Raw genomic sequence first — 16,675 nt, forward strand, 5'->3', positions numbered from 1 at the left:
AAGAAGGCAAAGCTGCCCTACAGGAAGAAACAGGAGCCTGTGGCAGGGACTGAGAACAATCATGTTCTACAAAGCACCATCCTCTAAAACAGTGAATGCGGACACTTCTCTGGGAGACCAGCTGAACACCTATCTGCAGCTAATAGCTACATCTATATATCTATACATCTATATATACATACATATATACACTATCTGTGCTGACCAGCTAGCACCAGTGTTCACTCTGCAGCATCTCTTCCACATCCGACACTTAAGGGACTTGAAACTGCCCCCTAAGGAGCTGCACTATTGAGAGCATCCTGACGGGTGGCATCACAGCCTGGTTTGGGAACAGCACCAAGCAGGACAGACAAAAACAGGAATATTGTGAAGGCCATCCAATCAATCAGCAATTGTTTTTCAGCAAATAATAAGCTGTCAGTTCTTCTTGGCAAAATGCCTCCAAATTGTCTGTCAGTATTTTCTGATAACATGCTGCATTCATCTTGCCATCATTTTTCCCTGTGCCATTAAAGCTCTCACAGACCCAAAACATAAGAGAACAAACAGCATGTTTTGCAGTGGGGATGGTGTACTTTTCACTGTAGGTCTTCTTGTCTCCTCTCCAAACATAGCATACAGTATATGGATGTGACTATAAAGTTTAGTTCTGGTCTCATCACTCCAAATGACTGCTCCAGAAGTTGTGAGGTTTGTCTAGGTGCTATCTAGCATACTGAAGACGGGTCTTTTTGTGGCATGGGCACAGTAACAGCTTTCTCCTGGCAACTTGACTGTGCAGGCCATTTGTGTTCAAGTACCTACTTATAGTGCTCTTTGAAACAACACCACCATTTTTTTCCAGAGCAGCCTGTATTTCTCCCAAAGTTGTTTTTTTTTCACCATGGTGAGATCCAAAGAGATTGTTAATGCTTATGATTCTGGTAAGGGATATAAAAAAATCTTAATAGAATTTGTAAATCAGCCATTCCACTGTCCAAAAATCATTTACAAGTGGAAAACATTTAAAACAACTTCCAACATGGCCAGGTCAGGCCATCCAAACAAATTCACCCCAAGAGCAGACTACAAGATGCTTAAATAAGTCTCCAAAAACCCTAAAATATCATTACAGGACCTACAGCAACAGGACCTCTTGCTTCGGTTAGGAAGATGCATGAATGCATGAATCTACAATCAGAAAGAGACTGTACAACTTTATCATGGGAGATTTACCATTTACCATTTTTTGATGGTAAACATGGAGGTGGAAGTGTTTTATAGTTTGGGTCTGTCAAAGAATTGCTGGACCTTGCAACATGACAAAATCATACCAGTAAATCCACCAAATACTGGCTGAAAAGTAAAAAAAATGCAGATTTCTGGAATGACTTCAAAGCCCAGATTTAGATCCTATTGAGATCCTGTGTAGAGATTTGAAAAGAACTGTGCATGCAAGAAACCCCTCAAACATCACATACAGTACAGACCAAAAGTTTGGACACACCTTCGAAAAGTTTGGACACACCAACTTTTCAACAGGACAATGACCCCAAACACACCTCCAGGCTGTGTAAGGGCTATTTTACCATGAAGGAGAGTGATGGGGTGCTGCGCCAGATGACCTGGCCTCCACAGTCACCGGACCTGAACCCAATCGAGATGGTTTGGGGTGAGCTGGACCGCAGAGTGAAGGCAAAAGGGCCAACAAGTGCTAAGCATCTCTGGGAACTCCTTCAAGACTGTTGGAAGACCATTTCAGGTGACTACCTCTTGAAGCTCATCAAGAGAATGCCAAGAGTGTGCAAAGCAGTAATCAAAGCAAAAGGTGGCTACTTTGAAGAACCTAAAATATGACATTTTCAGTTGTTTCACACTTTTTTGTTATGTATGTATATAATTCCACATGTGTTAATTCATAGTTTTGATGCCTTCAGTGTGAGTCTACAATTTTCATAGTCATGAAAATAAAGAAAACTCTTTGAATGAGAAGGTGTGTCCAATCTTTTGGTCTTACTGTAGCTAAAAGAATTCTGCATTACAGAGTGGTGTAAACTGGTAGATGGTTACAGGAAATGTATCATTGAGCTTATTTTCAGCCAAAGGGGGAAACACTTTCTATTAGGATGCAGGGTGTCCTAACTTTTTCCTCAGTTGAAATACTCATTTTTTTTTAAGTGAAAAGGTATTTTTTTGTTGTTTACATGCAATTACATCCCTTTCACCTACATGTACAAATTAAAAGAAGATCAGAAATTGACATGTTAACAGTTCTTAATAAAGAGCTGAATATATAATGGTGTGTCTTAATTTTTTTCACGACTGTATATTTTGCCACTATAACACCTCAGAAACAGAGCGGAAATACCATTGATGAAATACCTACTGCGCATGTTGTTATGATAATCAATCAATAAATGATCAATTTATTTCTTCAGGATCACACATTTGTTTCTTCTAACAGACTCCAGTAATTAATACAAGTGATGTGAAACATATGTCAATGAAAAAAAAAACATGCTCCCCACTTTTCAAAAACAATTTAGTTAAATTCAGAACGCTCATTTTTTCTACTGACTGTCTATATTTACTGCAAATTAAGGTATGATGCAGGTCTAGACCTGTTCCTAATGGACAACCTCACATTATGTTAAAGTATAATCATCCAATACAAGTTTCTATATAAATCAGCCCTTATCAGGAGGTGGAGATTAAAATCACTCTTGATCCATAGCTTCTCGCTATAGTGTTGCATGTTCATATTGTATATAAAAAATAATGTCAGCAGATTTTTTATAAGCAATTAGTAGGCAATTCTGTCCTCGCCATTTAGCAACAGCAGAAGCTCAGAAGCTGTTGAGACCATCAGCACTTGCTCTAAGTATATACTAAATTTGTAATAAAAAATTTAATTTAAAGCTGAGATTGTACCTCACTTCCTGTTTTAAGTGGTACTATAAAGTAAAAAAAAAAGGAATGATGAAAATTAATTTCATAATTTTGCTCATGCATCAATGAACATAAAAAAACTACACTGCTCTGATCTACAATATAAAAGAACGGAATGGTATTTGTTTTTATTTATGTAACTTTGTGCAAGTATCTGCACCATGTTTTATTGTGTTTTAAATTCAAAATTCAACCTCTCATTATGTTCAAAATAATATTGGATAGACAGAATGGAAGTAAGACAATTATAGATGAAGATGAAGTCAAGCCAAATTTTGTGAAAACATAACATTTGGACAACATTTGCAGGAGAAGTAGAAAAATAGCACTTGTATAAAAGTTTTTTTTTTGGCATAGAAGCAGTTTTTACCAGTAAGTGGTGTTGTTAAAATTGCGTAGCTTCGGGGCTGTCCTGAATATACCAACATTAAGGATTCGTGTCAGGTAATTTCTGAGATACATACGGTACCTCACTTCTTGTTTGGTGGCAGTGCAGAATGAACTTTAACATGCATTATAGGTGAACCATTTTAAATATCAACATTATTTTATGTATGAAAGTTCAGCATACTCCAGGGGATTATAGAAAAAACATTCAGGGTACATTTAGGTCATGGTCCTGAGGGTAAGTATGTTTTGAGATGATGTGTTGATGCATTGCATCCTGTATTTTGAACTTGTTGGCATGTTACAGAAAAGGTAAAACTTATAATAAACTTATAACGTATAATATGGGTCAAAAGATAAATGCACATTATAACAATACCTTTTGGTTCATCGGGTTAGTTTCACCTGACTGAGTAGTAAGAGGAAGAACTTTAGTTCCTAAACAGCTATTTGAACTTAATTTCAAAGCCTATTAATATGAATATTGACACCAGTGGTCAATTACAAAAGCTTAATGGAAACCTTGTCAAATGATTGCTAAACCCTGATTGGCCAATGTCAATCATGATAATTATGTATCATGATATACAGGGTCACCTTACTCTGTCCTACCAGTCCAGCTTGATTGACCTCATTGTTCTTAAAAAAAAAAATAGTATTTAATCTTAAACTTTGCCCCGTGTGTCCACACCCCAACTTGTGCAAACATCAGCAGAACCTTGCCCTAAATATGTAGTTCCAGTTTGGTTCAGGAAATCCCTTAATAAAACTAAAACTCCTTAGTCTTCATTCAGTCTGGAGCTTAAGCTAGAGATGACTGCCTGTAGTACTGGGAAGCACATTAACAATCCCAAGCTGGGTAATACATATAAATGTAAATATCAAGAAACAAAAGCTAAAATTCTCATATTTATCTTTTCATTTCAAACCCAAATGTCTTCGTTGTGCAGCAAAGACAAATGCCCCAGCCATGACATTAAATGGTAATAAGATATAAATATACAGTCACACACAAACACTTGAGCTCCTCACAAACTTCTGATCAGCACTAAAGAAGAATAATTGCTAATGATTATTTTGCTCAATATAAAATTTTACATGCCTCTCAAAATTATTCAGTATTTCCATATTAGTAACAAATGGTTTCCTTTATACGGTTAATTAAAATAAAACGCTTGCATAAATAAAATGAAAATAACTATTCATTGAATACATTAATCGAATTTAATGCTACGATTATTTAGCTAAATTAAGTGAATAAAAATTATTTGGCCAATACATTTACTTACACAATAAAATAAAATAAAAGATAAAAGACAACTTTTAATAACCTAGTTGCATAAGTATGCATAACCTAAAACTAATATATTGTTAAAAGCACCTTTTGATTTCTTTAAAAATTTAATTCTTGACTTGTGATGACATCTTGAATTAGCAATATTTTCTATTCTTTCTTTGGAAAAACATTCTAAATCAGTGAAATTGAAATCTCCTGTGCACAGCCTGCTTTGTGCACTCCACAGATTTTTAGTTGGATTCTAAGTTCTGTCTAGGTTATCTGTAAATCTGTTGTTGGTCAAGCCATTTCCTTGTTGAATCGGATTTATGCTTTTTCTCATCATCATGCAGAAAATAAGAAATTCCTTTTATTTTCAGCTGAAACCGACTGCTATGTGTAGACATTCATGATTCCCTTCAATTATGAAATAAGTTTTGGTTTAGTTCTGGCTGAAGAAAAGCAACCCTAAATGTAATTTTTTTTGCACTTAAACTCTCATTGGCCATTAACACATGATTTGGGATTTAAAGACAATTTGAAGAATTTTTTTTTTTTGAGAATTTTTTTGTGAGAAAAGACATCTGTCTAGCCATCCTAGCTATAGCCCAGACATAAAGTATATGGGAGACAAGCAGAGTGTAATCAGTACTTATTGGATATTCCAGAAGGTCCTTTAATCTTACCATTGTTTTTTTGGCAGCCTCCCTATTAAGTTTTTGTTTTGTCCTTTTATAGAATTTGAAGTGACATCCTATTATGTCCGTGTGATGTACCATTTTCTTAATTTGTTGATGATAGCATTTACAATGTGCCATGGTACATCTTATGTTTTGGAAATTCTTTTAGAACCATCTCCTTTCAAAAAGTGAGACACCAAGCATGCCTTGTAAGTTATTTTCCAACCATGGCTTCGGCAATTTGATGAATTAAAAAAAGATACGACGATTAATTTTAAACATGAGACTGAATGTGATTGGTTCATTCTGAACCTCTGTTCATACTAAACAGCATTAATTAAATGCCCCTTTTGACAAGGTTCACCATTTAATCTCTTTTATTAAATATTTAAATCTTTTATAATTAACCCTGTGATTATGTGGACTCTTGATTCAATCCCTGTGAATGAGTTACTATAGAAGATATATAGGCTATAGATATAGCCTATATAGATATAGCACATGTATATAAACCTCGTAAGTGCACTGTTGCGACAGCAAATTATAACATTTACTAAACAATCATATATGAAAATTGTGGCATAAAATACTCTGTAAATTTCTCAGCAAAGCATTAATTGTGAAAGACGAATATTCATTTTGATAAGTCAGTAGTATTTTGCCGAAGCTGAAGAAAAGCAGCCCTAAAGCCCTTGGTTATGTGATTTTTTTGCACAAAAACTTAATAAGGACATAACATAATATGACCCTCTCATAAACTCATTCTAACATTCAAATTAAATATAGAGAACAATCACATTTCCACAGTCTAAAGCTAACACACCAATATCTTGTCTCCTTTAATAAGTGTCTTAGACTTCATATATACATGGACAACATTGTTGGTACCCTTCAATTAAAGAAAGGAAAACCCACAATAAATCACTGAAATAACTTGAAACTGATCAAAAGTAAAAACTGTAAATGTTTTGAATAGTGATTTTTAAAAAAGCATTTAAAAAACAAACTAATGAAACTGGCCTAGACAAAAATTACGGTACCCCTAACTTACTCATTTGTTGCAAAAACTTTTGAAGCAATCAAGCGATTTCTGTAACTCTCGATGAGACTTCTGCACCTGTTGACAAGTATTTTGGCCCATTCCTCGTAAACAAACTGCTCCAGCTGACTCAGATTTGAAGGGTGCCTTCTCCAGACTGCATGTTTCAGCTTTTTCCTCAGATGTTCAATGTGATTTAGTGTGTTTTTAACCTTTGATTAATCTTGAGATTTAATTGTACCCTGCACAGATTTAAGATATTATGTGCCAGATGCAGCAAAGCAGTGCAGAACATAACCAAGCCTCCTTCATGTTTCACAGTAGGGACAATGTTCTTTTCTTTGTATGCTTCATTTTTGCATCTGTGAACATAGAGCTGATGTGAATTGCCAAAAAGCTCCAGTTTTGTCTCACCTGTCTAAAGAATATTCTCCTTGAAGCTTTGTGGCTTGTCAATATGCATTTTGGCAAATTCCAGTCTCACATTTTTATGGTTTGCTTTTAACAGTGGAGTCCTCCTCAGTCGTATTCCATTAAGTCCACTTTGGCTCAAACAACGAAGAATGGTGTAATCTGACACTGATGTGTGTTGACCTTGGAGTTCACCTCTAACCTACGTGGAAGTTGTTCTGTACTCTTTGGCTACCATTTGTATTATCCGTCTTTTAAATTTAATAAAATTTTCCTTTTGCGACCATGTCCAGGGAGGTCTCATGGACCTTAAACTTCTGAATAATATGTGCAACTGTAGTCACAGGAAGATCAAACTGCTTGGAGATGATCTTATAGCATTTACATTTACCTTTAACATGCTTGTCTATAATATTCCCTTTAATCTCCTGAGACAACTCTCTCCTTAGCTTTCCATGTTCCATGTTCAGTGTGGTGCACACCATCATACCAAACAGCACAGTACTTTTCACCATTTAAATAAGCAGACTGACTGATTAAGTTTCAAGTTATATTAGTGACCACTGTCGGTTTTTCTTTTTTTTTTTTAAAGGGAGGGTACCAGTAAATTTTATCCGTGTATGTATATGCCCTTTGCCACATTACCATGTTAAATGTTTATTTACATCTGCTACTGTCTGACCCCACATAACTTGATCAGGTGGCTAATTACTTAGAGTTAAGGTTTCACTACACATTAGATAACGTAGCTCAACTTAAAAGAAGAAAAAGCACCCTGGTATAATGATCACACATGCACCCTACAACAGACCACTACGAAATCAACACACAAATAGTACTACCTACTAAATTGGTAGTATTTCAATACCATGGAAGGAAATCCTCCTGACATACAGAAAGAAATCTCTGTTAGTTCAGCACTTCTGAACACCCCAAAGATAAGAAAAACTTTTCATTTAATACTGGGAATAAAACCACTGTTAGAAAATGCACACCACGTATATGCAGCAGGAATATCTCCATGAGAATATCAGAAAAAAAAACTTAATGCCAGACAATTTGATAGCTAATCCTATAACAATATTACTATATCTAACCAATGTTTCAATCAGCTTAGACACTTTTGATACCATACAGTGCATCCGGAAAGTATTCATAGGATCTTCAATTTTTCCACATTTTGTTATGTTACAGTCTTATTCAAAAATGGAATAAATTCATTAATTTCCTCGAAATTCAACAAACAGTACCCCATAATGACAACATGAAAAAAGTTTGCTCGAAATCTTTGCAAATTTATTAAAAATAAATAAATAAATAAATAAATAAACAAACAAACAAACAAACAAATAAATAATCACGTGTACATAAGTATTTACAGCCCTTGCCATGACAAGCAAAATTCAGCTTAGGCGGATCCTGTTTCCACTGATCATCATTGACATGTTTCTATAACTTGACTGGAGTCCACCTTTAGTAAATTCAGTTGACGGGACATGATTTGAAAAGGCACACATCTGTCTATATAAAGTCCCACAGTTAACAGTGCATGTCAAAGCACAAACCACGCCATGTAGTTCAAGGAATTGTCTGTAGACCTCAGAGACATGACTGTGTCAAGGCACAAATGAGGTCCCGATGAGCACAGTGGCCTCCATCATTCATAAATCGAAGAAATATTGAACCACCAGAACTCTTCCTAAAATGGGCCGCCCAGCCATTCTGAGTGATCAGGTGAGAAGGGCCTTAGTCAGGTAGGTGACCAAGAACCTCATGGTCACTCTGACCAATCAGGCCTGTATGGTAGAGTGACCAAACGGAAGCCACTCTTCAGTAAAAGGAACATGATGGCCCACCTGGTGTTGGCCAAACGGCACCTAAAGGACTATCAGTCAATGAGAAAGTGTCTGGCCTTTTGAATAAAAAATTTAACTCTTTTTCCTGAATAACGAGCATCATGTCTGAAGAAAACCAAGCACTGGACAATACCATCCCTACAGTGAAATATGGTGGTAAGATTTCAAACAAACTACTATATCATTGTCATTATGGGGTATTGTTTGTAGAATTGTGAGGAAAATAATACATTTAATCTGTTTTCCAATAAGGCTGTAACATAAAATGTGGAAAAAGTGAAGTACTGTGAATAAATTCCAGGTGCACAGTAAATAATACAGTAATTCTACTTGATAAACTAGAAAATGTTGCTGGAGTTAAGGGAATATCCCTCTCCAGTCTTTATTTGACTGATTGTTATCAGTTTTTAGATATAAATAGTGACTATTGTACGCATTAATTTCGATGATTCGTTGTGTTATCACCACTGCTTTTCTGCTTATACATGCTACCTTTTGGAACAATTATTCATAAACATGTTATCAGCTCCAGTATTAGGGGGATAATACACTGTTATATGTTTCAGAAAAGTCAGACAAGAAATAACAGCTTAATTGGATTGAAGAACATTATATAAAGGACGAATGTGAATGCTGTGAATGCTGATTAACTTCTACTTCCTACTTAATTTTGACAAGACAGAAGTGGATTTAAAAGAGCAAATTGATTACTACAAAAGGAGGGAAGAAGTGCTTCCTATCATTGTGTTCATGTTAGCAATGGTTACCTCCAAAGAAAGATGTGCAGCTATGATTACTTTTCATTAAAATAGCCTCACATGCAAGGAAATGCTAGAAAGAATATTGCACCTTGAGGAACTATTTACTGGATCATCAAAACTTTAAGAAGAGAGGTTTGACTGCAGTGAAGAAGGTGGCAGGACTTCCAGATGGTCATGGGAAAATATTGGGATGTTTTTAAATTTAAATAAAATAAAAACAAACATTTGCTAATATTTTATTCACAATAGAACATAGATAAATGATTTAACAGGGAAATGTTAAACTTTTATCCACTAGATAAATAAGCTCATTTCAAATGTTGCACGCTATACATCTCAAATTATTTGCAAGGGGGGCATGTTTATTAATTATATATTTCATAGATTTCCTGATAAAAAAATATAACCGATTGCTAAGAAAAGTGCAAGCCTGACTGCATGTAGATATGCTTATGTTCCTTCACTATAATGCTTATTGAACTATGCAACTTTGACTTGATTGGATCAACATTTTAATTACTAAGACATGTGGTAATATTTTTTGTACTAATTATTTTGAGCAAAATTTAAGTTGGACTCTTCATTGCAGTCTAGCCTCTATACTTGAAGTTTTTGAAGATCCAGTAAATGTTTCTTTCAGTTGCAATATTCATTTTAGCAATTTGCTTGCATGTGAGGACATTTTGATGCAAATCTTCCCTCCTTTTATAGTAATCAATATGCTCTTAAAGTTCAATCAGCTGACTAGTTCACCTGACTAGTACTTAATGACACTTTCAAATTTGCTGATGAAATGATTAGAGAAATGGTGTTTTTTAGCTAGTAAAGTTTTTTGTAATTATTTAAAATGGATCTGATCACTCTGAACAATAATCTAAAAACAATTTGAATGAACACCACAACAGCTTAAACAGCAAACTTTGCGAAACATACAATGTATATCTCTGACAATACTTTTGGCCATGAGTGTATTTGACCTTTAATTGCACAACCATTTTGCTGTTTGACTACAGAGGTGGTAAATGGTTATATTTTTCCTGTGTAAAATACATTTTTGTTTGTGTGTTAATTAAGGAAAACTTACCACTCAGTTTTTGCAATACCGTTCTTTAAAAATACAATTATTACTATGTTTACATGCAAACATTTCTACCAATTATCCTTCTATTTATAGATAATTACAAATGATATTGGCCTTATTTGGTTTATTTTATTGAGTATACATGTACAACGTTCTTTAGTAGTTTCTAATTCTAATATGTATAAGCTAGCCATCTTACTAGCAGCTACATGGGTGAGGAGAAGCATTTGCAAGCAGACATGAACTTAACCTAACTCAATTTGTTTCTGGCTGGGTGACCAGGCATAGAACTGTATTATAATGGCATTAATTAAACATAACTAGACATTTTGAATTAAAAACTGTGGGAATTTCTGTGGTGGTTAGCATTTTATTCAGCAGAAGACCCCGTCAATCCTCTTTCAAATAATTTTCCAAGACCTGCAGTTTGATAAGCTGGATGTGCACTCAAATAGCATTATAATGTCACAAGTCATGTTTTCCAAACAAAAAGAGATGCATGCACAACCTAACCAAAACCACCTTCTGTTAGCTTGTAAATGTGTACAATTAAATAGTACATTTTACAGTACAGGTATTTTTTATTATCTTTTTTTTATATAAACATTTTAAATGTTTATTGTACATTTACAAATTTTAAGTTTAAAAAACGCTGTAATAATTGTGTTATAACTCTTACTTACTGAATGTATGAATCTACAACTCTCTGATACAGAATCTTTTCCTGAATTTATCTTTTGGTCACAAGAGGGGATAAAGAGTAAAATTATAGCTATGCATATTTTATTAGAATTTTCTAAATAACGAACAATGACAATACAATACAACAGAAAATAAATAAAATACAAACATTTAGTTTACAAAATAAACTGGTTAATACTGTTTAGACTGTGCGATTACAACAGTATTTTAAGAGCATTACTCATAAATCACATCTATGAGATAATAAACATTTAGATACTTTTAATAAAAGACTATTGAGTAACATGTTCTTCAGGTATAATTTTAAATGAGCGACCAATAATAAGTCTAAAGCGTGCTATAATACTAACACTGATTTTAATGTTTAATCTGCTAGTTGTAGATGTAGGTACTTCATGACAGCGTATTGTAACTTATTTAACTGTCATATCAATATCTTATCCAAATCACCCAACGCCAGCATACCAAACAAGGCAGTATAATAAATTTAGCTGTCATGCAGTCCAGCAGGAGCAAAAAATATTAAACACTCAAAACTTTTGCACCAATAGAAATGTTCATGAGTGCGTTAAGTTGGAGGTTTATGCTATCACATAGGGTTTAAACCTGTATGTACTACTTACTGCTGTAGATTTACACAATAATGTAAGAGATATTTTCTTCTCTTTTCAAACTAGACGACTTGATATATTACACACAAGCCGATCTGCCCTAATATAGCCGGGTAGGTTTTTATGAACCTGGGGTGGACTAGTTGGGATACTCCTCTAGGGAAGTTTATTTCACAACAAACTAAATGAATTGTCCACATTCCCTGACTCTGTTGACTTGTTCTTGTCATTATCAGCCAGTGGTGTCTACAGCTATTATTAGCGCGCTACCTACCCAGTTTAGTTATACAGGATAAGTTATATATAGCAATAGCTAGTCTAGAAAAACAAGTACTTTAATATTAGACCAGCTAGCTAACGAGCTTTCTCTCCACCTCTACTATAAAACACATTGTAGAACCATTTTTTAGATATTTAGTGAAACATTTTTACCTTTTTCCTGGCGTTGAATTACACGTTTATTCCCATCCAGTGTTGGTTTGTACAGTGAAATGTCGCCTCACTCCCCTAAAAGAGGCTAGCAATGGTTAGCTGACTGGCTAACGATAGCTCCAACTGGCCTAAATGATCCAGAGCTCCGTGTGTGTGTGTGTGTGTGTGTGTGTGTGAGAGAGAGAGAGAGAGAGAGAGAGAGAGAGAGAGAGAGAGAGAGAGAGAGAGAGAGAGAGAGAGAGAGAGAGAGAGAGAGAGAGAGAGAGAGAAGAAACTGCCCGTCACGCCACACTTCTGAAGTCTCCCAAACTTCCAAACATTTCAAAGTGTCCTATCTGTCCTTTAGAGAAGGACAATGACCCAGGCATTCATGTGGTTTTATAACATGCCTATACTAACAAACTGCTCTTCCTTCCTTCTTTCCTAACACTCGCCTTATTCCAGGGAGAGATACACTGTACCGGAAGTAAGATGAAGATCAGGGAGAGTTTCTTTTGCGCGCATGCGCGCGTTTATGAGTCTCCACTGTTTGGCATGTTTGGTGGTGAGTGGACAGAGAGCTGTGGCTAATTATAGATAGGACTGAGTTGCTTTAAGTTTATATTGCATTGTAATAATATTAGTATGATGTTTATTTTGATGTCTAAGCTAGCTTGTTGTATTAATATTATAACTTGATGCCATAAGCCAAGTCAGCTAAAACTAGATAAATTAAAAATCAACATTTCCAACACTATTGTGAATCTATAGAAATTTTTAGTTCAGTTTTGTTTATGCAAACATTTATACACAACTTTACTAAAAGATTGATACATGCAACGCCTTGAGCATATAAATAGCATAAAGTGTTTAAACTGTTAAACGAATTTAAATGATCATTGATTACACAAACTAATTGTTTGTTATCCAGATATATCATGTGTTTCAAATGCATTCCTGGAAATTATAGTTGAGATTGTTGACTATACTATTAGTACAGTATTTCCATCTTAATTAAAATATTTATTTGAAACTGCACTGTGTGTTAATCTATAAAAATTAAAAATAATATAATGTATAATATATAAGCTTCATTAAGTACTTTTTAAGTTTTATAAGTCCAAATAAAAGAAACTGCTCAAATAGCTCACAGTAAGTAAAACCAGAGAAGAATAACACACCATATTAAACTGGCAGGTTTTTGTGTTGCAAAAAATAAAATGATACCAAGATGTCATATGAAACTCTTAATGTGAAATTAGGAGAAATTAAAAACGAAAAAAAGAAATAAAATATTTTGTAAGGAAAAGGGAAAATAAAAACCACGAAAGGTAGAGTTGACTTTTATTTGGGTAAAGTGAAGAATACTTTCTAATTTATTTACTTGTATATATAAAGAATACTTTCATTAATGAAAACTGTATGATAATTACTTTTGAAAACAAGAATGAATGCGATTGGATTAAACAAATAAAGTTAATATATACATTTTATACCTAGTCAACGGGATTATATAGAACCTTTATTTTGAAATATGGCTAAATGAAGCCGGAAGTAATTCTACTGGACTGGCTGGTTCACGTTGTTGAAGGTGAGATACTGAACGCATACGAGTGTATTTAGTTTGTATATATTTGCTCAGAACCAGTTGGTGGACTTTCAGTTTTAAACCAAAAAGGTTTGTACTACATCCTAAATACAGTGTCGCAATATGTAATATTGTAGCGATAGAAAATAGTGTAGGAGTTTAGAGTAGTGTTGAGCTTCGGAGATCCCACATTGACAAATATGGTATTGTAATCAATGTGCTGTTAGATTAATTATATATTTAGATTAGCTTTAGTAGGCAGAGTGAGATTTTAAATAGCTTCACCTTTTTCCATTCACTTGTCAAAATGTATACAACACATCCAGGGCATGCTTTTGTGCGAATATTACAGCCACATCTTTTATCATGTAATAACACCACAGTTAATTGGCTGTGAATTTCATTATACATAGTTAATAAGTTATGGAAGCCATGATTAAGATGCAGCATGATTTATTCATGTTTGTTTGTGTGTGTGTCTGTCATCAAGTTTATACCCATCAATCACATTTGAGAAATTTCCATTTCTTATATATTGTATAGTGAGTATAAAACCTCTGTACCTCCCTGTTAAAATTTGCAGGTTTTGTGTCATAAAAATTAAACCAAGACACTTCATGAAATTCTTGAACTAGACACTTTCTCCCCTGTTTGTTGTAGGTGTGTATTTAAAAAAAAACCTAGAACAGTGTTTTAGGCTCATGGTATCTTTAATCTGTAACCTATAATTTACATTTGTAAATTACTGTAATGATAGAGACTTAAAGCACTTTTGTACATCACACTTTATAAGAGTGGCTGCAAATGCTGTAAATGAAATGATCAGATTTTCTCAAGGTTTTCCCACAACATCGACCAAATAACTGAAAGGAAAGCCTTAGGGTGTTCTAATAAAATATTAGTCTTAATTTGGCAATTAATTTTCAGTTCTTCTTCTGGCCCAGAATCAAATTGTGAGGTTTTTCCTGTGCCCTGCAGTCTTTCACAATCATTTTACAAGTTTCAGATAGGATATTGATGAGGGCTCTGACTGGGCTGCTCCAAAAATTTGATAATCTCCTCTGTTGATAATCACCATCTTAAGCCATTCCCGTAATGGATTTGTGTTTTGAGCCATTTTGGATGCTGGATGTTAAAATTTCAATTCAACTTCAGCTGTCTAACAGAGGCCTATTAGGTTTTCTGCCAAAATGAATGGGTTTTTAGAGCTATCCATGGTTATTTGATTCTATATTGAATAGAGTAAAGTCTCTTAGATAAAGGGATGCACCCCCAAGTATGCTGCTTTCACTACCATGCTTCACTGTAGGTATGATGTCTTTTGGTTATAAGCTGTTTTACACTAAACATATCTTTTAGAATGATTAGGAAAAAAGGTAAGATAAAACGGTTTTATCTTATCATTGGTCTCCTCACATCAGAAAACCTTGTCACATAGTTTCTCAGGTTTTTGCCAGGAGTCTTCTGTGTCAGCTCTTTGTAACAGTCAAATGTAAAGCTTTCTAAAACTGGAATATCTTCATGTCAGAGAGGTTTGCAAGATGTGGGTCTTATTAACTTAAAGAAAGAGTGAGGAATGGATGTTGGTGAGGAAACAATTGTTTATGGTTGGTAGAAAATTATTCACACAACATTAAACAGGACATTAATTTAATAAAAATATGTACTTTAATTAATAAAAACAGTTAGTTTAGTACATAGTTCTTTTCCTATAATACGATGCCTTATTTTGTTTCATTCTTATAATTGATTCTATTGTCATCTATGAGTAGTGCATCAAGATTAATTTGTCTGTGCTTTCAGAGGCGTGTAAATTATGTCAAATGGCACACCTGTAGTAAGGAAAAAAAATGTCAAAAGTTCACAAATAAGAACTACATTAGATTAGGGATAAGTTCATTTATTAACAAAAATTCAAAAATAAAGTAATGTAATGCCTGTGTTTTGACATGCTTCTTATAATAGATCACTATGGCCTTCTCATCAATGGTGCTTCCAAAGATGTTATTGACACTACAGTACAGGTCTTTCAGGTAACATATATATATTTATTTTAAAATAATTTCAATATAATTTTTTTTTACAGCTGCCATTAATCTGTAATCCAGAAGGTAGTTCGGGGCATAGACCCTGTCCAAACAAATGCAGAACTTTTTGGAAACATTCTCCCCCTTCATTTGGAATCCCATACACATGAAAATTGTATTTTTGAAACCACCCTCCAAGGTGGAGAAATGTTAAAAGATCATTTTCACTGTTTCTGATAGATGCATAATTTTTGTGCCTAACTTGATAGGTATTTTAAAATATGCTGTTCATGTGCATTTTTCAAAGAAGAGTAGAAACTTTTTCTAGAAAAGTTTTCAAATATGTCCATATATGTATAAATTGCTCCTTATTGGGCTTTTGGTTACTTTTTCATTTGTGATGGTTATGTAAAACAGTTTCCCAATACTGTCATACTATTTGCTTCAGTGTTTCAACAGTTGCGGCAGCACTTCAGAAGCTGACAAGAGTACGAGTAGTAGACAACAGCAGTCTTGGAAACGGCCCCTATCACCGTTCTCCTAGAGTCATTCATGTGTACACCAAGAATGGAGTGGGCAAAGTGGGTGACACCGTCCTGTTGGCCATTAAAGGACAGAAAAAGAAAGCACTGATTGTGGGTCACAAGATGCCTGGACCAAGGATGTCGCCTAGATTTGATTCAAACAATGTTGTTTTGATCGAAGAAAATGGGAACCCAACAGGGACAAGGATAAAAGCTCCCATACCTACACATTTACGCAAACTGGATGGTGATTACTCCAAATTATTAGCTATTGCACAACGCTTTGTGTAGGTAATGTTACTGAGCTGTAGCTACTATTCATGATTGGTACAGTGTTGAACAATAAAAATAAAAATGTGTCAAATTTTTCAATAAATCTTAATAAAGTAA

At 34.4% G+C, this 16,675-nt stretch overlaps 2 protein-coding genes across 30 annotated transcripts in view; one reads left to right on the top strand and one right to left on the bottom strand.

The window, feature by feature from the left end:
• The window catches only part of lrrfip2 (leucine rich repeat (in FLII) interacting protein 2), a 51,684-nt gene extending 39,025 nt beyond the window's left edge, over positions 1-12,659 (bottom strand). For 12 of the 27 annotated variants that reach the window (XM_047811882.1, XM_047811886.1, XM_027150157.2 and 9 more), the window contains exon 1: positions 12,168-12,659. The gene's annotated coding sequence lies outside the window, so the exon portion shown is untranslated. The remainder of the gene's footprint in view (positions 1-12,167) is intronic. The other 15 variants (XM_047811890.1, XM_047811891.1, XM_047811888.1 and 12 more) reach the window with 6 other exon arrangements.
• On the top strand, positions 12,622-16,675 carry mrpl14 (mitochondrial ribosomal protein L14). 3 transcript variants are annotated; one of them, XM_027150174.2, is made up of 3 exons: positions 12,622-12,711; positions 15,700-15,767; positions 16,210-16,675. In XM_027150174.2, exons 1-3 carry the CDS (start codon positions 12,670-12,672, stop codon positions 16,574-16,576), a joined length of 477 nt encoding a protein of 158 aa, XP_027005975.1. In that variant the 5' UTR covers positions 12,622-12,669; the 3' UTR covers positions 16,577-16,675. The 3 variants fall into 3 exon arrangements, with proteins under 3 accessions (XP_027005975.1, XP_027005977.1, XP_027005976.1); XM_027150176.2 differs by lacking the exon at positions 12,622-12,711 and adding an exon at positions 13,657-13,737; XM_027150175.2 differs by lacking the exon at positions 12,622-12,711 and adding an exon at positions 13,685-13,824.

The sequence above is a fragment of the Tachysurus fulvidraco genome, chromosome 4, assembly GCF_022655615.1.
Source record: "Tachysurus fulvidraco isolate hzauxx_2018 chromosome 4, HZAU_PFXX_2.0, whole genome shotgun sequence".
Classification (NCBI taxonomy): domain Eukaryota; kingdom Metazoa; phylum Chordata; class Actinopteri; order Siluriformes; family Bagridae; genus Tachysurus; species Tachysurus fulvidraco.

Coding starts and splice junctions, on each gene's coding strand:
- mrpl14 (XM_027150174.2), top strand. CDS start 12,670: ATGCGCGCGTTTATGAGTCTCCACTGTTTGGCATGTTTGGTG. Junction 12,712..15,699: donor ACTGTTTGGCATGTTTGGTG/GTGAGTGGACAG, acceptor TTCTTATAATAG/ATCACTATGGCCTTCTCATC. Junction 15,768..16,209: donor CTACAGTACAGGTCTTTCAG/GTAACATATATA, acceptor TATTTGCTTCAG/TGTTTCAACAGTTGCGGCAG.